This window comes from Jaculus jaculus, chromosome 1 (assembly GCF_020740685.1).
Source record: "Jaculus jaculus isolate mJacJac1 chromosome 1, mJacJac1.mat.Y.cur, whole genome shotgun sequence".
Classification (NCBI taxonomy): domain Eukaryota; kingdom Metazoa; phylum Chordata; class Mammalia; order Rodentia; family Dipodidae; genus Jaculus; species Jaculus jaculus.
In genome coordinates this window covers 241,015,667-241,041,874 of record NC_059102.1, presented here as the reverse complement: position 1 = coordinate 241,041,874, position 26,208 = coordinate 241,015,667, and the positions used below count along the sequence as shown (strand labels likewise).

Here is a 26,208-nt window from a genome sequence, read left to right as displayed (position 1 = left end):
GAGGTGGTCTTGGACCATCTGGCCTCCGAAGGCCCTCAACAGGGAGGATAGAAGCACTAGAAATTCCACACAAGGCTTACATGGCTTCACACTCAACTAGAAACATGGATATGCACTGTGACTTAGCTACGAGGGCAATCTCTCAGTAACAGTGACTTCCAAAGGCTTTGCTTCCTTACTTATACCGGGCCATTTCTTAAGGCCAAGTTAGCCAAATTACAGATATTTACTTAGCCCCTCATTCTCTGACTCCCAAATCCTGACAGCATTTTTCCCAATACAAATAAAAACTTAAAATTTTAAAGGAAAAAAAGAAAAGAAAATAAAAGTTGAAAAGAAATACAAATCAAAGAAATTTATTGATATTGACAAAAATACATAATACAAAAAACAAAACACAACATAACACAACAGAAACAAAACCAGACAGCCCAGCCCTTCAGGCCCATGCTCATATACCAAAGTGTGCAGTCTCAAACCCCTCCCTCAAAGCATGGCACTTAATTCATGAGGACCTCCATCTGCACCAGCCTCGCATTGGTGTCCCCAGACGTCCGGTAGGGTATCATTCCAGCAAAGGTAATCAGGGCTCTGGCTTGACTGCGGAGTTGCTGAGAGAAAAGGAGAGAAGAAAAGAAAAATGGTCAACTTTCAAGTCAGAGCAGTCTACTGAGAACCACCACCACATTCTTCCATGCCCCATCCTATGGCACCATGGACAGCCCTTCATTGTCACATTCCTTCAACATGGTGTCCACTGGGGCACCAGTTCCACAGGGTGCCGAAGTCCTTCTATTAAGCAATGGCTGATGGGTTCTAGGCAAGCTGCCTCACATGTGACTAGCTTTTGACATAGCTCTGAGCTTCTGAACTGCCTGCTCCTGTCTTCTGAACCTACCCCTGCCCTCCTCTTGACTGGTTTCTGTTCATCTGCCTCCAAGAGGATCTGAGTTTCTGGGGCCCCACAAAACCCCTAGAACATCAGAGGCAAAGGCTATCTATGGCCCTATAGCTCCAAGCTCCCTCTTTCCATCCCTTTCTTGTGTTTTCTCTCCTTTGAGTCCTCCTTTTTTTCCCTCCATGACATAGGTGCTTGGTCTTCTCTTCTGAGGCAACAATATTTATCACATTTCTGACTGTTTCAAGAGGAGAAAAGGGAGTCCTACAAATTTAAAGCCAGGTATTTCCAATAACTGAAAAAAGATAACCTTTAGGGCTGGAGAAATGGTTTAGTGGTTAAGGCATTTGCCTACAAAGCCTAAGCTTAGAAACAAGGGTTTACATCAAATAAAGTGTTGATCCAAATAAAATATTAAGCCAGGAGTGGTGGTGCACACCTTTTATCCCAGCACTTGGGAGGTAGAGGTAAGAGGATCACTTTGAGTGCAAGGCCAACCTAGGACTACAGAGTGCATTCCAGGTCGGCCTGGATTACAGTGAGACTCTACCTTGAAAAAAAAAAAAAAAAAGGGTTAGAGAGATTGCTCAGTGGTTAAAGATGTTTGCCTGCAAAACCTGGCTGTCCTGGATTTGATTCTTCAGTACCCAATAAAGCCAGATGCATAAAGTAGTGCATGCATTTGGAGTTCCTTTGCAGTGGCAAATGGTCCTGGCATGCCCATTCTCATTCTCTCCCTTTCTGCTTGCAAATAAAGAAAATATGGTTTTCTTTATTGATTGGTGTGTGTGCAGTATGTTTAGTGTGTGCATGGTGTATGCATATGTGTGTGTAAATAACCACACTGTGCATGTGGGTGGAAGCTGTAGGAAGAGTTCAAATGTCTGTCTCTGTCGCTCTTCTACCTTACTTTTCTGAAAACAGTCTTTCACTGAAGCTGGAGCTGTTTCTCAGTCAGACTGGCTGACAAATGATCTTCTTGTCTCTGCCATCCTTATCACTGGAGTCCAAAGCATGCATGGCCATGCCCAGATTCTTATATGGTGCTGGAGATCAAACTCAGATCTTCATGTTTGCACAGCAAGTACTCTTACCAGCTGAGCTGAGCCATCTCCTCAGTCCCCCAAATGTGATTTTGATTAAAGTGTTCACCAATGAGCTAAGACTCACAAAGTAACCTTGTGATTGTTTTTCTTTTGCATGTGTATATGTGTGTGGTATGAGTGCATGTATGAGCCAAAGGTTGATACTAGTGTCTTCCTCAATTGCCCTACTCTTTACTAAGGCAGGATCAACTCTCAGTTGAATCTAGAACTTGCTGATTTAGCTAGTGAACTAGCCAGGTTGCCCAGGGATTCTCTGCCTCTATCTCCCACATGTTGGGATTGTGGTGGCCACTACACACACATGTGGCATTTACATGGGTGCTAGGGATCCAAATTCTGATCCTCACACTTGTACAGCAAACACCAGTAACTACTTGTACAGCAAACACCAGTAACTGAACCATCTCCCCAGCCTCCTAATCTTATTGTAAGATGAACAGAAAATTCTTATAGAATCAATTACACATTAACATTGTCTTCGATTCCCTCCCCTCCAGTTTAAGAATAGCAATCTCATCAATGTTTGATTTCCTCCAGGAGTTTTATGAGACAAGGTTAACTCTGGTGTCAGATCATAGGGGAAAAGAGCAGCTCAAGGTCATGTGGTTTCATAGCAGGGCAAAGGATTCCAAACCAGCAAAGTGGTTCTCAGCAATGTTTCTCATGAACGCTGGGATCTTACAGAGTCGCGGTCTTCGATGACTCGCTGGGGCCTGGATGATGAGGATGGACTTGTCCCCTTGAGTCTCTTAAACTGTGTGAACAGGATATTCATGGTGGCGAGAAGCACTTCTGAGAGGTTGTGCCTGATCTACACAGAGAGAAACACCTGGAATAAGGAAAAGGGAGTCCCCAAAGCGAGCAGCAAGTGGAGAGAACATGACTTCTGCCTGACAGAAGCACATGCCACAGATGCTGATGCAGAGCTGCAGTCACCAGAAAGGAGCTGCCAGCTGCAAAGTCTAGTGTGACAGCAAGCTCCAGGACTTGCTGTTCACTGGTCATACTTCCTGCTCCTTTATGTCCCTCTTGGTGGAAGTCTGTTAAGAGCACCATGGTCTCATCTGATGAACATAGAGACTTGGGCTAGCTGCAAAGTGAGGACTAAAAGGCATCTGGACATAGTATCAGAGGCATACACATTGATTCTCCAGTTCCCACCAATACCCACAGCCTCAGGCCTGTTTGGCTATTGCCACTGACCCAACAGAATCCTTGGGAGGTGGACAGCAGCAGAGTGAGCTAAAGTACTACTTTAGCCCATGATGCATTCAACCATGTATCTCAGGGAATAAGAAATACTGATGGCACAATGGCTAAGGGTAGAAAATGCCCTCAGTATGAAGGGAAGGCTCAGCATGCATGCTGGCCAAGGGCAGCTTCTGAGCTGTTAGTACCACAGTCCAACACAGACATACCCTCCTCATGCTCAAGTGAAGAGGCTGGCCTTCCCACTTTAAAAAAAAATTTTTATTATTTATTTATTTGAGAGACAGAAAGACACAGGGGGACAGGGAGAGAGAGAGAATGGGTGCTCCAGGGCCTTCAGCCACTGCAAACAAACTCCAGACGCATGTGCCACCTTCTGCATCTGGCTTATGTGGGTACTGGGGAATTGAACCAAGGTCCTTTGGCTTTGCAGGCAAATGCCTTAACTGCTAAGCCATCTCTCCAGCCCTGGCCTTCCCTCTTTCTATGAAACAGAGAGATGCTCATAAAAGTTGCTTGTTTAACAAGGAACCATTCTGAATAAAGGCCACCAATGATATCCCAGAACCAGGATATGCTTTGAAGACTTACTTAGCACACACAAGAATGACCAGGGAGAGCTAGACTGCAATCCCTTTCAAGGAAAACACTCTTGGGTGGCAGCACCTGGACACCAATAGTTTGGAAGTTCTCCTAGAGGTTCCAGTGTGCAGCCCAGCTGAGCATCCCTGGGCTGGATGGTGGCACTGTGCTCAGAGCACTGACGAGACAGTAGCTCTGGGGCTTCTGGAGTGGCAACTGTCCACAGCCAGTACACTCGTTTGTTCAGACAAACGAGCAGAAGGTGGCGGCAGTGACTCACTGGAATGGCTCATAAACACCATGGAAATACTTAAAGCAGATCACAGCCAAGCATTCAAACACCCTCTGGTATGAGTGGACGATATAAGAATCAGGCCACAGCTCCAGGAGCAACTAGAAATCTGTTTATTCCGAGAATACACTATGTGCACTCCCAGAACACCAGAGCAGCTGATACTGGACCCGGCTGGGATACATCCAGTCTAGATGGCAAGCAGAGATGTCAGAGTTATTAGCTACATGAAAACAAAAGCCTTCCTATTCTGGAAGAGGAAAAATAGAATTCAGTGACTGGGTAAGAAAAGGACTCACTTCATCACTGAAGTTTCTGAAGGCAGCCACCCTCTCTTCCACACTTTCCTGGCTCAGGGGCACCAGTTTCAAGCGGTCAATTATCTGTATAAAACAAAACCCCACAGTCCCATATGTCACATTAGTCCCCTTGTCACATGCTCAATCAGGGCTCTCCTAATAGAAAATGCTGCTCTCCCACGGACAGAGGCTTGGATTCTGAAGTGCTAACTTGATTCTTTCTCATCCTCATTTTACAAGACAATTATTTTTATTTTTATTTTTTGGTCTTTTAAGGCAGGGTCTCACTGTATGTAGCCTAGGCTGACCTAGAACTCACAACTCACAGTGATGCTCCTACCTCAACCTCCTGAGTGCTAAGATTAAAGGCATGTGCCACTACACCCAGCTCAGAGACCATTTTAAAATTTAAAGACCCTCTAATATTTTGAGAAGTTTCTGTTTCCAGATGAAAGTGAAAGGGGATACTAAAAGAGTAGGGATGGGGACAACACAGAAATCTTTAAATTCATAGGATCACACTTTTCTTCTGAGTGAACAAGCATACTGTTGACATTTTCTTTGTTTTAAAGGAGTATCATGAAGTGTTTAGAATTTTCAAGGACATACATTAACCCGCATTTCAAACGCCCCTGCCAATAAAACTTACATCAAAGGCTCTGTCAATATGACCACAGTGATACTCATCAAAAAAGGTAATCAAGTCCAAAAGAAGATAGAATGTGGAGTCCACGAATTTATTTGCACTTATTCCCTGAGCCCTGTAACTGAAAGACAAAAAGGAGAGGTAAGAAGGGAGCCAGGGAGCATTATAAATTTTCACATAACCCCTAACTGTGGGACAGTACTTCAAATGCAGCACAACCTCTGGAGCTCCCTGGATAGGGAGGAGGTTGTAGTCGGCAGTGTTTACTCTGTGGATCTGCTGTAACCCCACCTCTATCATTTCTGTAGGGAAGTCTCCAGGAAGGGAAGGAGATCCTCATTAGCAAAAACCCCACAGGGCCCCACAGGCCAATCTGAGAATTATTTGCTAAGTGCAGAGACCTCACTTGCCAAAAGTTTCTTTTGTGTTGCAGTGGAAAAATATCCCAAACCCAGCCTCCCTTGGGTCACTGTATTGGGATTATCTGAAGAGAGTGCCTCAACATGGAATTAAACTCTGAGCACTCAGGGCCCTCACCTGCGGGGTAGATTCTCCAGCACTGGCCACAAGAGCACCTCCACCCTCCACCATTGGCTGTGCTCCTAAGTGCCTCTGAAGCACATGAGTTAGCACAGCTCTGTAAGGGCCACCTGTTGTGACCTAGTCAAGCCGAGCATGCGTCGCTGTCTGCATTAGCATGTGTACCTCAGGGCTTGGGCTTACCGCTCAGCAATGGACAGGGCCATGTTCTTTAGCCTCTCCTTGTTGGACTGTGGGGCACTGATCTGTGGAACAACAGGGCTCAGCAGCTTATTCATCAGCTCCAGCACCTTATCAGCATTCTGCTCATTTGAAGATTAAGGAAGGAATCAACAGGACAAACTAAATAACCAGAACACAAGCAGCAAGTTTTTGAGGTGATGAACAGAATAGTTCTATATTTTAAGGATAGGGATTAAACAGATATATACATCAATAGAAAATTTACCTACTATCCACTTACTATCTGTACATTTCTCTATATCCTTATTACATCTCAATCAAAATACCTTTGAATTTAGGAAAACATGAATTACAGCTTTTTGTCTATTCCTCTGACAAAAGAAGGTAATCTTTTAAGGTCATCTAAACCATCAGCAACCACAACATGTTCCTTGGTAGAAATATCTATTCCAGGTTCTCAAGAGGCTCCAGCTATGGCACTGTTCCTGGGCACATGCTACTGGCTGGTATGGGGCTACCATAAGGGAACCACAGTGATTTTTCACTGGAAGTTTCGCCATCAAAATGTGACAGATGGGGCTGGAGAGATGGCTTAGCGGTTAAGCACTTGCCTGTGAAGCCTAAGGACCCCGGATTGAGGCTCAGTTCCCCAGGACCCACGTTAGCCAGATGCACAGGGGGCGCACGCGTCTGGAGTTTGTTTGCAGTGGCTGGAAGCCCTGGCACACCCATTCTCTCTCTCTCTGCCTCTTGCTCTCTGTCACTCTCAAATAAATAAATAAAATAATAAAAATTTAAAAAAAAATGTGACAGATGCTTGCCCTACTGCTGAGGGAGGGAGGTGACAGCTCAATGCCTGCAGGTCAGTCTTTCAAACATGTTGCTCTCCAGCCAGAGACCTAACAGGCAGCACAATTCTATAAAATGGGAATCTGACCCTGCCTGGATCATTAGCTGCTTAAGTGCTAGAGAAAATGCTTTGACAGGGAAAGTGCTTCAACAATGGTGATGTTGAAATATTTGTGTATTTAATACCAAAAAGCCAACAGATCTATTAAGTGCAGGGAAGAAAAAGGCCATGAGAAAAGGCCCATCTTACCTTGGCAAGGTCATAAAGTTTTGCTGCTTCTTCAAACAGTCCTTTATTTTCTGCCACGGAAGCAACTTTGTTGATAATAGGCTTTGTGTCACTGGTAAACTTATCTATGACTCCAGGCTGATAAGACAAATTATGGAGAAGAAGAGACAGGTGTAAAGAGGTATTATTTTAAACACTTAAGAGCAAATAGAATTAAAATACTTAAAATGAAAATGCTTGCCCCAAACAATACATGCTTTTTATCCACTAGACATGGCTGTCTCAAAGATCCTACTGAGAGCTGGGTGTGGTGGTGCATGCCTTTAATCCCAGCACTCAGGAGGCAGAGGTGGGAGGATTGCTGTGAGTTTGAGGCCACCCTGAGACTACACAGTGAATTCCAGGTCAGCCTGAGCTAGAGTGAAACTTTCTACCTTCCTACCTTGAAAAACAAAAAAACAGCAAACAAACAAAAAAGATCCTATTAAAACTATGGAAAGATTAAAAAAAAGGAAAGAAAGATACATGGCAGGGCACACCTAATGGAGGCATGAAAGAGATGGCAATGGGACATCTGTGCTTTCTTATTTTCTAAAATGACCCAGAGGAAGTAACATTATCAATGATTCTAAATTTGCAAAGGAGTAGGAATTAGGGTGAAAAATCTTAGGAGGCTTAGAGAAAATGTCTTAGAGACTCAGGATTTGCTTTCTAAGACAGATGGTGACAGAAACTTCGTGATGAAAACGCACATGACAAGTGATGTCAGGACATTTGGAAAAATACCTACATCACCATTCAACAGCAAGCAAACAGTCAGAGAGTCTATGGGGCCGCAGGACCCATGGGAGAGTGAAGATGGACTGTCTATTCTGATTCTCCATCAGGGCTAAATTCTTAGGGCTAGCTCAAGCTGGAGTGACCTGCCCCTGGTCAGCAAACGGCATGAGCTCTGAGGCTGGAAGAACTGAGTTCAGATTCCAGCTGTGTGGTCTTGAAGAAAATAATTAACCTCCCTTAATTTCCTCACTTAGAAAACAGGCACCTTGTTGGGTGACTAGTGAAATTGCATACTACGCGCTCAGCATAGTGCTAGAGAAGCTCGGGCCACGATCACTGGCACCACAGGCCTCTCTTCTAAAATGCCTGGTCAAGCCATGCATTTTCATACAGGAGAAAGTGGGTACTTGAGGGGCGAGTGACTTTCGTAAGGCCCCAGGGAGAGTCAGGGTCGGGACTGTACTCTGCCCTTCTGTTTTGATACCCTGTGGTATAACAAGCCTCAGAAGAATTGCAAAGGCTCCCAAGAGACAGTGTTTCCACAGTGGGCATGGAGTTCTGAGCCCTTAGCCCTCAGAAACTAGGCACAGTAATCAATTATTGTTCTTCAAATTTTCTCAGCCTAAAATGTCAAAAATGCAGCTTTCTTGACTCAATAAGGAGGGGGAAGTGTGAAGAGACAAGTACTCTGAACATAATAGAAAAGCTATCTAATCACAAATTTATAAAGAAAGTACAGTAAAAAAATATATAAAACCAAGGTCATCAACTGGGCCTGTAATTTCATATTCCGCTTGTTAAAATAAGAAACTTTTGTGGTGCCTTGCATCTTAAAATACACATACACAATTATAAGACCCCAACTGTAAGCTAACATTTCTTTCAGGACATACTTAACCTACCTTTCTACTTCCATCATTCTCTAGTTTCCCAAGAATCATATCAAACTGTGGAGGAAAAAAAAAACTTATTTATTGGCCAAGAAAACAAACATTATACACAGTACCTTAGAGGGAAGAAAAAAGAAGAAAATAAGGTATAAGAGAGAAGTCAGGTAAGCTAGTAGACAGTGAGACTGAAATCAGCATTTTAATTGTTAGGTAGCAAAGAAAACTCCATCCCACCTCTACCCAATGGCCACATCCACCATACCCACACAACCCAAGTGTGAGAACAGGTACTGAGATTGAGAACTGAGGAAAGGGACAGGAAGAACATGACCTACCTCTCGACTTTCTATCACAAGCTCGCTCACACAATGCAGAAACATGTTTTCTCCTTGACTGTCTTTCTCATCCCTGCAAAGGGTCAGGGGCAGCTGGTTGGCTTCTGGTATAAACTCAAGGTCTCTATTACTAGCCATTCTCAGAATAGTGAAATCAAAACTGGTCAGGTAGAAAGGCAAAAGCAGATTTTACCTGAGGAAGTAAAAGTACTGAAGTGCTTCCCTTGGGTCCGTGGACTCAAACTTCCGTGTGTAGAGCATGAGTAGTCGCACGAAGTTTAGCCGCCTCATACAGGGAGGATCACCAGGCTCGTGGCTAACTGCTTGTGGAAACAGAAGGAGTTGCATCCTTGGAGCCCTTAGTCCCCACAACTTAGGACCCATGGAAGGTGAGAGCACAGGCACAGTGCATTTCCCAATATGGTCTTAGGCAGTCCTCCATTTCTCCATACACACAGTTGAGTGAAATTCTTCATGCAGTGAAGTATCAGTATGTTGGATTTTGACAGATCACACTCCTGATTCTTATGGCTCATACTGTGTGTAATTGTGTTGCCCTATTAAGGAATCCACAAGCCATTAACCAACATTTATCTGGCTCTCTGCCTGCCTTTAGTACCCAGGTATGATACTGGTCAGGGTTTCCAAGGTCATTAAAGCCAGAGCCCTAATAAGAATGAGACCCATGGCAAGGCATTAGCCACAAAACTAGCACTTGGCACAGGGAACACAAAGGCTTAAAAAGCAAAGACCCCAAAACTAATCATCAGGAAAGTACAAGTGTCTACAATACTCTGAAATGACTGGCATCTTCTGACCAAATTGGTAGTAGTCACCATTCTGTGGACACTGTCATGGACAAACAAGACAGGCATACTCACGAAGCTGGGCGCTCTGTCCCGAGGATTTTAACAGCAGCTTCAACTCGAATAGCACCAGAGCCACGTGGACAGCATGGCAGCGCAGCCGCTCCATGCGGAAGAGAAAAGCAATGGCGGCCTCAAACTGTGCCGTCAGAAACAGCACTTGGAAGTAGAGGAAAGGCTGCTGATTCACCGTAAAATGGGACTCACCTGGGGAAGAGAGAAAGCCCTCTCAGATGGTAGTGGACACTGGCATCCTCACCCACCAGCAGCAGCCCTGGCCTTACGGGGTAGGAATCAAGAGCAGCACGAGTCTAACGGAAGGGACTCTCCAAGTGAGACGTGACCTGGTCACCCCACCTTCTCTAGACCTCACGATAGGACTGGCAAGCAGGAGTCCTCGAGATAAAACCCAACTGTCCATTAGGAGAGAAATAGAGTTAAAGACTTAAAACAGTTCAAAAGGGCGTTAGTTCATTTCCTATGCTGTGGTAAGAGGCACTTCATACAGAAATGAACATCACAAAGAAGCTATGGTGTATTTGTATGCACGTACATCTGAACTCAGCAACTACTGGACACTAACTGGAAGCCTCTACTTTACTTCCCAGAATTGTTAGGCAATGAGGGGGTGAAAGAAGAGAAAATACTGTTCTTCCCTTTGTGTTCAGATGTTGCCACTGGCAAGATCTACAGGTAACCAACAACTAAGGTCTGTTTGTGTCTTTCCCAAGCAACTGTCAACGACAGCAGTTCAGAGTTTCAGAGAAAAGTTTACTGTTTATGACCATGCAAGTCATACATACACATTTCTTGTGTGTGCACATGGGTAGTGCAATGCAGGGGATCACACCCAGGGACTGCGTGCTAGGTAAGCACTCTACCACTAAACTATAATTTTATTTTTTATTTTGAGACAGGGTCTTGCTAAATTGCCTAGGGTGGTCTTCAATTCACTCTGTAGCCCAGATAGGTCTTGAACTCATATTCTTCCTGCTTCAGCATCCTGAGTAGCTAAATTACAAACATTTCTTAAGGCAATATGGTCTCTACTTGATTTGAAATGGTTACAGTTCAACTGAATTCAGGGATGACAGACTTTCCCAGAGGAATGCTGTGGGTTTGCGTTAAGTGGACACAAGGAGAAAAGTGATTTTTCAGGATCTTACCATAGTCTTCTAGCAGTTGTTTCTGGAACTGTGATAGAGTGAGCCTGTCTTGTGGGGAGCTGGTGCCATCATCATCAAAACACACCTGGTTCAACTAAATTCCCAAAGGAAACACACATTGGTACAAACTACATTCTCAGCCAAGTGGGCAGCTGTGCTTAATACTGTGAGCAAGATGCTACATGAGACAATGTGGCCACTGGGCTGAGGGTACAGCTTACTGACAGAGCACACCAGGTCCTGGATTCCATCCTTATCACCAAAAAAAGAATAGAAGGGCTGGGGAAATGGCTTAGTGGTTAAGGTGTTTGCCTGCGAAGCCTAAGGACCCCAGTTCAATTCCCCAGGACCCATGTAAGCCAGCTGCACAAGGAGGCACATGCATCTGGAATTCATTTGCAGTGGTTAGGAGCCCTGGTGTGCCCATTCTCTCTTTCTCTCTATCTGCGTCTTCCTCTTTCTCTCTCTCAAATAAATAAATAAAATAGTAAAAAAAAAAAAAAAAGAAGAAGAAGAAGGGAAAGGAGAAGGGGAAGAGGAAGGAATGGAAAGGAGAAGAAAGTGGATTATTATCAGGAAATTAAAAATAAAAAGGGGCCAGTAGACATAAAATCCACTGGTTCTGGACTGGTCACCTCATTGGCATCATGCATTAAGTAGGTGTGAAGAACTTGAACAAACAGAAGGGGTAAAAGCCCACCCAAGCAAGGAAGCTGTGCTTACCTTCAACCATAGGTAGTCCTCGGTCTTGTCAGCTACTTCACTCTGGTTGTCAGTGATGTCGCACCTGCCTATGATACAGTACACGGCCCGCTTATAGGGGTCTGTGTTGTTCCTAAGGGCTCGACGGTAGTGAAGCCGGAGCTTGTTTTCAGTAGCAGGGGACAATCTGAAGACATAAGGGAACAGACAGATCCACTTCAGTAAAGACCCCCCAGGTCAAGTGAAAGCACCCTGTCATAGGAAGCTCTGCAGTGCATGGCAACATAGTTCTACATTGAACACAGAAGCACTTATATTCAACAAGTGAATATAATACAAAAAGTCCCATTTTATTCCATCCATCCATCCATCTATCTAATCTATCTATCTATCCTTTAGAGACTAGGTCTTGCTATATACCTAGGCTGGCCTCAAACTTATAATCTCCTTAGCCTCCCAAGTACACCAACATTCCTGGCAAAAAAGTCCTATTTTATAAAGCATCTTTGATTGTGAATCATGCAAAATTAAGCCATGCTCCCCAGCATAGTCCCTCACTGACAGAGGAAACTTCCCAAACACAGACGTATGTACTTCTAGACTTTCATTGATGATTTCAACAACTATTCACCCTCAAGACACTCACTTTCTAAGATCCTTCTCTCTCTCTTTTAAATCTTAAAGCAGAAGTTCATTTTGAGCTCATACAAGGAAGAAAACATTGGCAAGCAAGCCTTTGCTTCCATGTGACTTGTGAGTATGCCATGTCATTCACGATACCTTCTGTCCTTGCTATTCATGTACTCCTGGAACCAGGTTTTAAATTCTCCTAGCTGATGCTGGGCTCGATTGACCACCTGGGATGCAGCAAGTAGGTCTCCACAGCGCATGCAGTAATAAATCAATGCCCAGACAGGGTGGCCTTCCACTTCTCCATCCTAATGGATGAAAGAGAGATGCTCAAACAAACTAATTGCATTTTGATGTGCCAACACCCAGCTAAGTCTCTGTCCTTGTATCAAGCCCCTTAGTTTTATTACAACCACATATTTAAGAACCATTATTAACCTTCTACTCCTTGTTTTAGAAAGAAAAAAATTTGTATGGTGTGGCTCAGGAGTTCCTCTCTCATGTATGTAACCCATCTGATCTACAACAGTCCTGTGTTTTCTCTCTGAAATTCCATAGTCGCCACAAGGAGGCTATTCTGTGATGACTTTCACACCAGCATTTCTATGATCCCCACAACCCAAGGGCTAAAGACATCACTGACAAATAAGAGACTTACTGTTATCCACATGAGTTCATACAATGAACTACTAACAAGTAATTAGCCATTCCTCATTTTCTCAAATGCTGAGCACCTGGGTATCACACACTTCTAGGCATCCTAACCAAACATCAGGTGACTGAGTAGTCTCTGCCCAGGAAGCAGAGCACCCACCCTGCTTATTATTTGTCCTCATAGCAGGCTGAGCTTACTGTTCTACTTCACCAACTCTTCTAGAGGAGTAGGCCACACCTCCTGAGCTCACCATGCCCAACCTGGATTACATGGTGTCACTGGCCTTTTTACTCCCCTAAGTTGTTCAAGTCCAAAGTGCTCAGCTTAGCACTCAAGGCTTTCACCAACTAGCACAAACTCACCAAGCCCTACCACATACCTGCCACTCCATATACTTGGCAGCCTCATACATTTGACTCTGCTGATGGTGAGCACCTGTGCTTCAAGAATAAGTGTGACCCCTCATGAAACTACCCTTCTCTATATGTCCCAACTCTTTGCACAAAGCTACAGGCTAACACTTGTTCACTACACCATGATGTACTAATCTCTAGCTGGATGGCAAGCTGAGAAGAGGAGCCACATTCTAGAAACCATGTCCAACCCCATTCTTCCAGCTGTTTTAGCCCTAAACCTCCAAGATATCCTTCACTCTGCCTTATACTCATATTCAAGGTCCAGAACAAACCCTCTCAGCTCATTTTCAAAACCTGTCCAGGACCTGATGCCCTCCCACTCTACCCGGGATCCTAATTTCATCCTGGACTCCTGCACCACTGACTTCCGACCATGCTCCCTCACCAGCCCCTCCCCCCTGCCTCTTCACAAAGAACCTCCTTTCAACTGTGAATGCCTAGAAATACCAGGTGGGGTGTGTCTGACTATGTAGAGAAGATTGTCAGTACCTGAAGTCCAGGTAAAGGTGCCGGAAGTTTAATGTTCAAGAAACTTCGAACCAACTGGTAAGTCCCAGGCACACCACCCAGCTGGGCCTGATGCAGATTTCCAAAGACAGTCACAAGGGTGTAATTCTTATAACTGAAAAGTAGAAATGGTTAAAAACATGTATTACACACATCTATGTCCACACCCACAGTATGTGAATTCTCAGGGCAGGGCCTAGATGTAAAACCTCACATAGGAAAGAAAACAGTTCCATTATTTGCTTTTGTAAAGACTTCTCATCATTGTGGATACTCCAAAGAACTCCTGGGGAATACACCAGGACTCAAGAGCTTTAAAAGCAGAGGTGAGAGATAACTGTTCCAGGTCACAGCTCCAGTAGGGTTTCTTTTATTTATTTATTTATTTTTTATGAGATAGGCACGATTGGTGTGCTAGGACCTCCAGCCACTGCAAACAATTTCCAGACGTGTGTGCCACCTTGTGCATATGTGCGGACTTGCGTGCTGACATCACCTTGTGCATCTGGCTTACATGTGATCTGAAGAGGCAAACATGGGTGCTCAGGCTTTGCAGGCAAGCACCTTAATGGCTAAGCTATCTCTCCAGCCCTCATCAATAATCTTCTTTAAAAAAATATTTTGTTTTATTTATTTATTTGAGAGAGAGAGGGAGAGAGAATTGGCATGCCAGGGCCTTTAGCTGCTGCAAATGAACTCCAGATGCATGCACCACCATGTGCATCTGGGTTACGTGGGTCCTGGGGAACTGAACTGGGGTCCTTTGGCTTTGTAGGCAAACACCTTAACTGCTAAGCCATTTTTCCAGCCCATCAACAATCTTTTATTCAACAATTTTAGTTTCTACTGATGGGCCTTAATAAACCAATTATTATAGTGATGACTGGAAAATAATGACTTTCTATCATTTTCTTTTCATTCTTCTATTTGTTAGCATGTTTCTTAAATTTTTTGATAGTGTTTTAAAGTGCTTCCATACCAAATAGTCCCTGTTATAATCACCAAATATGTGATTAATACAAACAACTGCCTTAAAAGAGCAGGTGTTCCATAAGCACAAAGCTGTTCACATCAGGTTAAAAATAGCAAGAGAAAGTAAAAAGGTTAATTAATAAAAACAAACAATGGAAAATGTGACAATGGTAAATAGAAATAAAGCTAGGGCTGGAAAGATGGCTTAGCATTTAAGATGCTAGCCTGCAAAGCCTAAGGACCCATATTTGATTCCCTAGTACCCATGTAAAGTTAGATGCCCAAGATGGCACTTTTTTCTCTCTCTATTTTAAAAATATTATTTAAAATATTAAATATTTAAGAATATAATTAAATAAATAAAATTTCAAAAAGCTATGCTAAACTACATATTGTATATGTCATCATCATCAAACAAAGTGCTCATGTATGAAAAAAAGGGAGTAAACTATAAGGTTCTAGGAGCTTCTGGATATGAGGGACAGGGGACTTCTTTTTTCTGCAGATTTTTTCAGCACCTTCTAAAATTCCATGTAAAAAGCACATACTGTTTATCATGAAAAAGCAAAATTTAATTTACCCAATGTAATGAGCCTCCCAGCACTGGAAGTGTTCAAAAGCAGAGGATAAGAGAATAGAAAGCTGTGTAGCAGTCAGGACAGACAGATGCCCACTAGCATCTCTTCTAAAACACGTGTTGGTAAAGGTCTAAATTAAAACAGCCTAAATTCTCTGAGAGCTAAGAAAACTACGTCTTATCTCAAACCATGGAGTGTGACAGAGAAATACCAACCCTATACTCTCTCAACATTTTTGGCCTTATATGTAAAAAGACTGTGTGGGGCTGGGTGCACTTTGCCAGCTGTACCATTATTCCACTTGAAATATTATATAAATAGCATCAGCAAAAAGTTTAAAACCAGGGGCTGGAGATCAATGTACTAAAAAATCAACAAAAATTTAGCCAAAGTCTGAAGAATTATTTTATAAAGTTGTTGTGCCGAGGCTAGTTTTGGATTTCTCCTAAAAAGGGAATGGAGGCTAGTGAACATACAGGTTGGATGGTATTCATGTAGCTAAGGTGTAATTAATATTGCATTTGGTATAAAAACTGGTTCCTCGCTGCCCCAAGTCTGAATTCCCTCAGTTACAACAAGCTTCTTAAGAAGTACTGTTTTGTCGACAAAGAGCGACCACACTATAAGGCCACTGGCAGGGGCAGAGGTTCAGTGGCAAAGGGCTGTGATTTAGTTAGTATACTCAACTGGGCTTTCTCTTCTCAAGCCAGCAGGGAGAAGCTCACGCACCCTGTCTCATAAACAAAGAGAGTCTGTTGCATACTCATGACAACCCCTGCTGGTCCATTCAGAGCTCTGAGAGGAAGGATGAATGGCACAGGACCTACTAATGAAGGGGACAATAGTTAGAGCACAGGACTCAGCCACAACCAGCTCGGATTAGTGAGTAGGTGGCAAAAAAGACCAAGCACAAAGCACAGGCCTTACAGCTGGGCAAAGCCCTGACTCACAGAGACTAACTGAGAAGACCCAGATCAGAATAAGGTTAGAGAGATCTTCCTAAGTTTTGACATGGTCATACAACCAGAGCAAGAATCAAGATGCTAGGCTGGAGAGATGGCTTAGCAGTTAAGGTGTTTGCCTGAAAAGCCTAAGGACCCAGGTTCGATCTCTTTCCAGATCCCACATAAGCCAGATGCACAAAGGTGACACATGCGCAAAACAGCACATGTGCACTAGGTAGTGCAAGTGTCTGGAGTTTGAGTGCAGGGGCTAAGGCCCTGGCTTGCCAAAAATAAAAAAAAGAATCAAGATGCTGTGAGAAAACAAGAGTCTAAAGAGTAATTGATAAGCCACATTAGGAAACAGGATTAAGTGAAAGAAATAAAGAGACTTCGGGCTGGGCGTGGTGGTGCACGCCTTTAATCCCAGCACTCAGGAGGCAGAGGTAGGAGGATCACCATGAGTTCAAGGCCACCCTGATACTCCATAGTGAACTCCAGGTCAGCCTGGGCCAGAGTGAGACCCTACCTGGAAAAACCAAAAAACAAAAACAAAAACAAAAAGTAAATAAATAAAAATAAAGAGACTTCGGCAGTGCTCCCCCTTACTCAGTTCCCAAATGCATCATTCCCCATGTCCATAAGAATAGGGTTATCTGGCGCACGCCTTTAATCCCAGCACTCGGGAGGCAGAGGAAGGAGGACTGCCATGAGTTCAAGGCCACCCTGAGATGACAGAGTAATTCCAGGTCAGCCTGGACCAGAGTAAGACCCTACCTTGAAAAACCAAAACCAAAACCAAAACCAAAAAAAAAAAAAAAAAAAAAGGTTTATCTCAGCCTCAGGCTTAAATCATCCCAGCTACAGTGCACTCAGCCACAGAACTACTTCAGACCTAAGAAAGCTGACTTACCTCTGCTCCAGGTACCCCAAGGCCTGCCTGACAAATGCCATGCGTACTTCCACACTGCTGCGGCTTTTCAGGGCATCAGCTGCTGGTGTCAACAACACGTCTGTCATTTGTTTTACCATGGTCCACATGTCAGAAATGCTCTGCATGTAACAATGCTGTAGGGAATGAAAAGTTATGAGGCACTTAAGACTACTTCAGAGTCTTAGAGACTTCAAAGGTAGGCAGGATGAGGAGAAGGTAAGGTTAATGTCTTCTGTCTGAGACCCCAAAAGAAAAAACAACTCAAACAGTGCAGAAGATGGGCTTTTGTCCCACCAACCACTAGTCTGTACACTGATGATTAACCCTGCCCTGCCTGAAGCTGCTTCCAGATCAGTGATCATGCCAGGCCTGACAGAACACTGACATCAATAAAAGCATAGGAGGGCTGGAGAAATGGCTTAGTGGTTAAGGCACTAGCCTGCAAAGCCTAAGGACTCAGGTTCAATTCCCCAGGACCTGCATAAGCTAGATGCACAAGGTGGTACTTGTGTCTAGAATTCACTTCAGTGGCTGAAGGCCCTGATGCATCCTCTCTCTCTCTCTCTCTGCTTCTTTCCTCTCTCTCAAAAATAAATAAAATAAAATAAATAAATAAAGGCACCAGAAAGCACAAGAACACTGGAGGCCAGTGGGCTGTCCCTGAAGGGTGCATGAATACATATGCAATTGCCCTGAGCTCTAGGAGTCTGAACTCAAGTGCAACATTTCAGTCCTTACAAGGCTATTTAGGTTTCTTAAGGATTAAAATAAGAGTTTAACCTCAATAATACAGGTTTTGTCCTTCCAGAGACTCTCTGGGGCCAGTGCTCTAGCTCCATTTTGTTTGCCAGCATCCCAGCCTCCCACTTTCCTTCCCATTCACTCCTCCAGGAAGGAGCTGCATTCTTTCCTTTGTGTTACCCTACCCAGTGGGTCTCATTTCCCCCAGGCTATGAATTTCTCCTTTAAAATGTGTTCCCAGGCCCCTTGGCAATAATCTAAACACAGCAGCAACTGGGAGACATGCAGGCTTACACTTTTTTTTTTTTTAATTCCCAAAACAGAACAAGAAAAGTCTGTTCTCATGGTCACCCTCAAAAGTGGAAGCTATGACTTTTCTAGGTGGTGGAGTGACTGGTCAATGTCTGCTTTCTTCTTTACATCTGCTTGAACTGCCTTACATATAACTATTAGAAAAAAGTTAGAACATGTGTGGGGGGAAAAAAAAAAACAAAAAACAGCAAAAATCTGACTTTGGGTGCTTGCTCCCAAAATTATCCTTCCCTCCTTTTTGCCTCCTCCCAGCACCTACCAACACAGTCTGTCCACCCACTGCTTCTCCTCTGTAGAGGAGAAAATTGGTCAGGGGTAGGAGTGCAGAGAGGAAGCAGCACACAGGTGGGGACGGGGGACGGGGGGGGGGGGGAATTCAAAGAGGAGCACTGTAATGAGTCAAGTTATAGGGGCTTGCAAACTCCCTCTGCAGTTTGTTCACCTAGAAAACCTATTAGTCTGTGTAAGGAGGGAAAATGGTGATTGAGGAGTGCAAAGAGAACTCTTGTGACAGTTAATGGAGCCTGGCTAAGCTTTCTGAAAATTCACCTTTAAAAAAGTCACCTTAGGGCTGGAGAGATGGCTTAGCAGTTAAGGTACTTGTCTGTGAAGCCTAAGGACCCATGTTCGATTCTCGAGGTCCCACATAAGCCAGACACACAAAGTGACACAAATGCACAAGGTCGCACGTGTGCACAAGGGGGTGCTCACATCTGGAGTTCAACTACAGTGGTTGGAGGAGGCCCTGGTGTGCTCTGCTCGCGTGCTGGCTCCCCCACTTTCTCGCATTAAAAGGGGGGGGGGGCGGAGAGATGGCTTTGCATTTAAGGCCCTTGAAGCCTAAGGACCCAGGTTCAATTCTCCAGATCCCATATAAGCCAAATGTACGAGGTGGCACATGCATATGGAATTTGTTTGAATGGCTAGAGGCCCTAGCACACCCATTCCCCCCCACACAACCCCAGTCTCGAATAAAAATTAAAAACAAGTAATGCATGCATCTGGAGTTTGTTTACAGTTCATATTTTGTATATAAGTAACTGAAATAAATAAGTAAAAATGATCTTTAAAATCACTCTAAAATTATTTAAAATGAAACTCAGAAGCCTGGGAAGATGGCTCAGGGAATAAAGTGCTTGCCATGAAAACATGATTACTTGAGTTCAGATCCCTAGAACCCATATAAAGCTGAATTATTTATTTATTTATTGGTTTTTCGAGGTAGGGTCTCACTCTGGCCCAGGCTGACCTGGGATTCACTCTGCATTCTCAGGGTGGCCTCAAACTCATGGTGATCCTCCTACCTCTGCCTCCTCAGTGCTGGGATTAAAGGCGTGCACCACCAAGCCCAGCTAAAGCTGAATTTTTTAATGTTAGCAGCTACAATCCCAGCAAACCTAGGGGAAGATGGAGGTGGAGACAAGATAGTCTTGGGGAAGCTCACCAGCTAGATAGCATGGTGAATGCAGCAGTAAACAAGAGACACTGCCTTGAATAAGGTAAAAAGTGAGGACTGACACTTGAAGTTTTCTCTGTGCTCCACATGTACACCTTGGCACATGTGTACACACATACAAGAGAAAGAAAGAAAGAAAGAAAGAAAGAAAGAAAGAAAGAAAGAAAGAAAGAAAGAAAGAAAGAAAGAAAGAAAGAAAGAAAGAAAGAAAGAAGGAGGGAGGGAGGGAGGGAGGGAGGGAGGGAGGGAGGGAGGGAGGGAGGGAGGGAGGGAGGGAGGGAGGGAGGGAACAAACTCTGAAAAACAGAATTTTATCTCATGGAAAAGAGTCTCTCCAGTGCATTTTCAGCCAAGTCAGCAAGCTGCTAATCCCATCTGAACTCTGGGCCTTGTGTTTCTGCTCAGGTTAGCTCCGGGTGCTACCTTATCATCCAGCTCAGCAACGGAAGCACAGAGGTCCACGAGGTTAGGCTGCAGGTGCCCGCTCACAATCTTTTCATTATAGATATAAATCTGAAATAATGGAAAGCAAAGTGAATTTCTATTTTCACTCCCTATGAAGACTTCCTGAAGCAGTACTGAAGCTAGCAAACTGTATGTAGAAGATTCTGACAACCTAACCTTTCCTCAAGGTGGCTGGACCACCTACAGGGCTAGCTCCCAGCTCTGTGGGCAACACATCAAAGCTAACTGCTAGCCCAGCCTCGCAACTACCTGAAGAGCAGGAACAAGGTGGTTTTGGGAGAGGTGTGCCTCATGCCTCAGGCAGGACGCAAGGACCAAAGAGGAAGATGACAAGACTAAACAAAGGTCAGGCTGCTGCTTTTAAAGAACCAGGCCAGGGCTGGAGAGATGGCTTAGCACCTAAGGCACTTGCCTGCAAAGCCAAAGGACCCAGGTTCAATTCCCCAGTACCCATGTGAAGCCAGATGCACATGTGTCTAGAGTTTGTTTGCAGTGGCTAGAGGCCCCGGCATATCCATTTTTTTCTCTCTCTCTATTAAAAAAAACCAGGCCAAAGTCTGACGAAATTCAGATCAAAGACTAAATGGGTCCAGATCCAGTGTTTATAGACCAAGTCAGGTTGCAGCCTCCCTTCACATGTATTGGAATAGCATTTGCTTCTCATTTGCAATATTCATTTCGCCTAGAAAGAATTACTGCTTGTTAAGGTTAAAATAAAATAAAAAAAAACTCAACCCAATTATGATATGCTGTTTAAGTTGTAAGGCAACTGTTACTTTGGATTTTGATGTAAAACACTAAAGTAACGATGGCTATAAACTAGTAAATTCTACTCTTGTGGAAGACTTCACTTTGCATCTGAACTCCTTGCTCTACCAAAGACTGAGACTGCATTTAAACAAACTGTGATCCCACAGAACCTGTCTCTGCTACTTTAAATAGAGCATGCCAACATCAGTTAGCTTCGAGTCTGTTATGAAGATTAACTAGCAGGGTTCTGAACCATAAGTGGTGCTCAATGACGCAATGAGCACGTCTTAGAAGCCTCCTTTTGCATGGCACCAAGCCCAACGCAGGACATAAAACTTTACATTCCTTGGGAGAGCCATGTAAACAGAGAGCTGGCATTATAGGGTCCTATGTGCTACAAAGAATGTGAAGTTCTATAGCTTTAGCTCTGCAGAGGTAGAAACAGTATCATTTCTCTCTTCAGAAGCTTATAAATTTCACCGGGTCTGACCTGGTGGTGGCTAAAGCAAGGAAGAGCATCAGCCACATAATGACAGTGAAACATAAAAGGAGAGAGATCCAAAGTCTGTAGGAGAAGGAAATGAACACCAGTAGTGAAAGGCCGAGTTGGAACTCAACTGTGGAAAGCTGAGTTTGAAGTTGCCATGTCACTGGAAGGAGAGGCATTTTAAAAAGCATTTAGGGCATTTTTCTCAGCAAGGTAAGTGGGATTTCAGCTAAGGCCAAAAGTCCATCAACCAAGTAACCGGCAGATTAAGATGGAGTCTTCTGCTAAAGAGCACAGGCTCCAACAGTTTCTCATGACAGCTGTCACTGGTTTTTGCCTCCAACAACTCCATTCCAGGATGGCAGGAGGGGAGGGAGAGGGTAGTGACCTGCAGGGTCATGGAAGTTGGACATAGTTGAGCAGGTATAGGATGATCCACCTTCTTGAGACTTTGTGGAGGAAGTGGCATTCTAATAAACACAATGGTTGGCTGGCACTGCTTTAGTCCGAGTCAATCCCAGATATGCCCTGTCCTTAGATCAACAGAGTGCCTCTCCTTACCACACAACCGCCCAGTCCACATACCCTATTGCATGCTTGTGGTAAGGAACTGCGAGTAAGGCTCTGTGGACCCAGAAGCTTCTCCAATGCTACTACAACACCAAGTGATGCTCAGCATGCAGAAAGCATTTAGACAATCCCTCACAGCCAGGGTTTAAGTGAAGGATTTCTGACCATACCACTAGATGGGCCAGTGATTCAGTTAATACAGAACTCCATTTGCTATGCAGCAGTTCCTTAAGCCTTCATTCCACACATAGCTATTGCCAACAATGCAAATCAGGACACCTGGTCCAGTGGAGAGGGCAGATTTCAATTTCCTTGCATCAAATCTGAATCACATGATTACCCAATTTAACAGAATTCTCCAGTGGTGCACATGGTAAAATATTAACCAATCCCGCAAGTGAAAAGCCCGCTTCCACTTAGGTTTGAATTTTATGGGAAGTCGCTTTCCCCTCAGACTCTCCTGAGGCTCACAGGTTTCTCTTGGATTAAATCTTTCGTGAATGTGCACTCACCTGCCTGGCATAGGCCATCTCAATGCTATCCAGAGAACTTCGACCAGGAGGCCCCACATCACTGATGTAACTTGGCTGCAGATAAAAGCACACCCAAAAATGGTTAACAGTAGTACTCAATCACTGAGAAATAAAAGAATCATATGAACAGACCATGTCATTAACCTGTTAAGTCCAATAACCTATGTGTGTGTGGTGGTGGGGGGGGAGGCAGAGAACAGCAATAAGGCATTTCTGCAAGGACACTGGTGTTTCAGCTATCCTTGAACAGCTTTGAGAAATATTTGCCAGTACTAAAGACCTAATTTTTTAAACTACCCATTTAAAAAGTAGTTGGTTTCCAGTCTTCAAATTTCCATCTAAATGAATTTTGCCTAATGCTCTTGTTTTCAAAAGTACCTCTCCTTCAATTGTCCTTGGCCAAGTCACAACCTCACCAAAACAAAGTCAGTTATCCATCAACAGGATGTGCACATGTAATTCCTGAACAGAGGGGCTAGTAGACATTCAACTCCAATTCCAGAGCCCAACTGCCTAAAGGCAGGGAAAGTGGGTGCCAGTATAGGGAGTGGGAGGCATGTTCTGAACCCCTCCGGCCTCTGAGTTTCTCTGCAGTGGGCAACATGTAGCCTATACACTCAACTATACTAGGGATGGCAGGACAGGACCAATGGGACGGCAGGGAACCAGAGACCACAAAGGCCATAAAGACAAGTAGGTAGAGCCAGACAGAGGCTCACCAGGAGCCTGCAAGAACATGGAGAAACAGCAGTCTCCAGAGGACAGACTGGAAATAGGCTTCTCAGAGTGGAAGGCAGTCACAAAACAGCCATTCTGGGATGGAGTGTGTGGGGGCAGTAAACTAATTTAACATCTACTATGGTACAAGGTATATGCATGGAAGGTACATTCTAGGCAAAGCAGAAGGAATAAAGCAGCACTCCTACCCAAACAAGTCTAGGGTGACAACAAAATACGTACACATAGAAGGGAAGGGAGAGCATTTCTTTTCCAAGTGGAATGGTTTGGCATGATGAGCACAGAGCATCAAGGTACCCAATATCCAATACTTAGCTATGAAAGCCCAGTAATACTACAGAAAAGCAACTAGGGACCTGAAAACTAGGGTTCTAAATGCAACCCACCTGTCATGTGACCTTGTTTTAAAATCTACAGAGCAAAACAACATCATACTGGAGAGCCTAGTAAACACAATGATACCATTTACAGTTGGTAATAAACTGATGAGGATACATGATTTTATAAATCCTAATCAGGGAAGTCCTTGAGAAGGAACTGGAAGGATGTGTCTGATGATGGTCACAAATAGCAGCTAGCTTTCCCAAGTGGGATCACAGGTGTTCACTGTTATACACTACACACCACCAATAAAATGAAGGACCTGCTGAGCAGAGATTTTTTTTATCTATTTTTTTTTTGAAAGAGTATCAGAACACTTTGTATACTTGAAATTCCACTCAAATCACCAAGCCTATCCCCCAAGAATCTGCTGGGAAGCCCCAATACACAACTTAGAATAATCTAGTTTTCAAATTCTGTCAGTCGAACTTTTACTGTTATTTCACCAATCTCATCTATTACATGCTAGAATGTCATTATATGTTCCACTATGAAATAAAAAAATGTTACAGGGACTAGAGGGATGGCTTAGGTGCTTGCCTACAAAGCTAAAGGACCCACATTAGCCAGATTCACAAAGAGGCGCATATGCCTGGAGTTCATTTGCAGTGGCTAGAGGCCCTGGCACGCCTATTCTCTTTCTCCCTCTTTCTCTGTCAAATGAACAAATAAATAAATGAAATATTTAAAAAATGTTATAAAACTATGACACACTACTGAACTTAAAATATATCTTGATTTTAGAGATATTAAAATGTAAAAGATGTGTAACTGATAATTAATGAGATATGGTATTAAGTCTGGTAAGATATTGTATTCAATCAAAATTAGAAGCTGTTCACCATTCACTGAGATTCACATAACACACAGCAGAGTAACATTAGAATGAGCTGTAATTAAATTATAAGTTCAGCTTCTCTAGCAAGTCTGTTGCTTGCTAAGTTATTTACTAGACAATACATTAGGGGAATACACATTGACTAATCCATCCACCTAGGCCAGTGAGGTTCAATTCACCTTTAAATACTGTTTCAAGCCAGATGTGGTGGCACACGCCTTTAATCCCAGCACTCAGGAGGCAGAGGTAGGAGGATCACCATGAGTTCGAGGCCACCCTGAGACTACACAGTTAATTCCAGGTCAGCCTGAGCCAGACTGAGACTCTACCTCGAAAAACACACACAAAAAAATTCTGTTTCGAATGTTGGTTAACATGTATCCAGGAATCCCCATACTGCTCAAGCCACAAGTCTCCTTCTTGCTTTAAAACATATTTTTATTCTGACCACGTGAGACATTAACAATCTTCCAATCTCCTTTAAAAGTTAAAACTCGTTCTTCAATGACATCCTAAAGAAATTTTCTGAATTGACCTTATGCCACTGAAGCAGCATTTCCTTTATTAAAACTTGCTAGGAACAGATATTAACAGTGCGTTTCTGCTCTTCTGTATGAAAAGCTTGAGGGGAAAGTATTTCAGAAATTATCCTACCTGTTCAATTTTTGCTTTAAATTCTTTTTCTTTGGCTTTTTTGAGGTAGGGTCTCGCTCTATCCCGGGCTGACCTGGAATTCACTATGTAGTCTCAGGGTGGCCTCAAACTCTTGGTGATTCTCCACCTCTGCCTCCCAAGTGCTGGGATTAAAGGCATGAGCCAGAATGCCCAGCTAAATTCTTTCATTCTTTTTTTTTTTAAATTAAAAAAAAGGAGGGGCTGAAGAGATGGCTTAGTGGTTAAGGTATTTGCCTGCAAAGCCAAAGGACCCTGGTTTGATTCCCTAGGACCCACGTTAGCCAGATGCAAAAGGGGGGCACATGGATCTGGAGTTTGTTTGCAGGGGCTAGAGGCCCTGGAGCACCCCTTCTCTCTCTCCCTTCTTTTTCTGTCAAATAAATTAAATTAATAAATAAAACCTTTTAAGCTTCTCTTTACAGTAAGACGTTTAGAAAAGAGTAAGGAAGATACCAAATACTACTACTTCTTTTTTTCTTTCTTTCAATTTATTTTAAAGATTTTTTATTTATATTTATTTATTTGAGAGAGACAGTGAGAGTGAAAATGTGAGAATGGGTGAGCCAGGGCCTCTAGCCACTGCAAATGAACTCCAGATGCATGTGCATCTGGCTAATGTGGGACCTAGAGAATCAAACCAGGGTCCTTAGGCTTTGCAGGCAGGTGCCTTAACCACTAATCCATCTCTCCAGCCCCTTTCTTTCAATTTTTATTCATTTATTTGCAAGCAGAGAGAGAGAGAAAAGGGACACAAAAAGAGAGAATGGGCACACCAGGGCCTCCAGCTGATGCAAACAAACTCCAGAGGTATGCATGTGCCACTTTGTGCTCTTGGCTTTATGTGGGTATTGAAGAATCAAACTTGGGTTGTTAGGCCTTGCAGGCAAGTACCTTAACTGCTAAGCCATCTCTCTAGCCTCTAAGTGCTATTTCTTTTAACTATTTTTCTATTAAGATCCATATTAAAATGATTGAACCTGAGGCTGGAGAGATGGCTTAGTGGTTAAGGCACCTGCCTGCAAAGCCAAAGCAAACTCAGGTTTGATTCTCCAGTACT

At 43.6% G+C, this 26,208-nt stretch overlaps 1 protein-coding gene across 7 annotated transcripts in view; it reads right to left on the bottom strand.

Moving 5' to 3' along the window:
• Window positions 1–340: 340 nt before the first annotated feature.
• Window positions 341–26,208, bottom strand: part of Nup93 (nucleoporin 93) — a 126,378-nt gene continuing 100,510 nt past the window's right edge. For 6 of the 7 annotated variants that reach the window (XM_045131655.1, XM_045131660.1, XM_045131678.1 and 3 more), the window contains 17 exons: window positions 22,499–22,573; window positions 20,138–20,227; window positions 17,185–17,339; window positions 13,763–13,895; window positions 12,353–12,510; window positions 11,594–11,759; window positions 10,871–10,964; window positions 9,720–9,911; window positions 9,032–9,158; window positions 8,839–8,911; window positions 8,516–8,560; window positions 6,855–6,971; window positions 5,756–5,874; window positions 5,036–5,153; window positions 4,387–4,470; window positions 2,687–2,815; window positions 341–611 (listed from right to left, as the gene is read on the bottom strand). In XM_045131655.1, the coding sequence (XP_044987590.1) occupies window positions 501–611; window positions 2,687–2,815; window positions 4,387–4,470; window positions 5,036–5,153; window positions 5,756–5,874; window positions 6,855–6,971; window positions 8,516–8,560; window positions 8,839–8,911; window positions 9,032–9,158; window positions 9,720–9,911; window positions 10,871–10,964; window positions 11,594–11,759; window positions 12,353–12,510; window positions 13,763–13,895; window positions 17,185–17,339; window positions 20,138–20,227; window positions 22,499–22,573 (1,986 nt within the window). In that variant the 3' untranslated portion in view covers window positions 341–500. The remainder of the gene's footprint in view (window positions 612–2,686; window positions 2,816–4,386; window positions 4,471–5,035; window positions 5,154–5,755; window positions 5,875–6,854; window positions 6,972–8,515; window positions 8,561–8,838; window positions 8,912–9,031; window positions 9,159–9,719; window positions 9,912–10,870; window positions 10,965–11,593; window positions 11,760–12,352; window positions 12,511–13,762; window positions 13,896–17,184; window positions 17,340–20,137; window positions 20,228–22,498; window positions 22,574–26,208) is intronic. The other variant, XM_045131670.1, reaches the window with a different exon arrangement.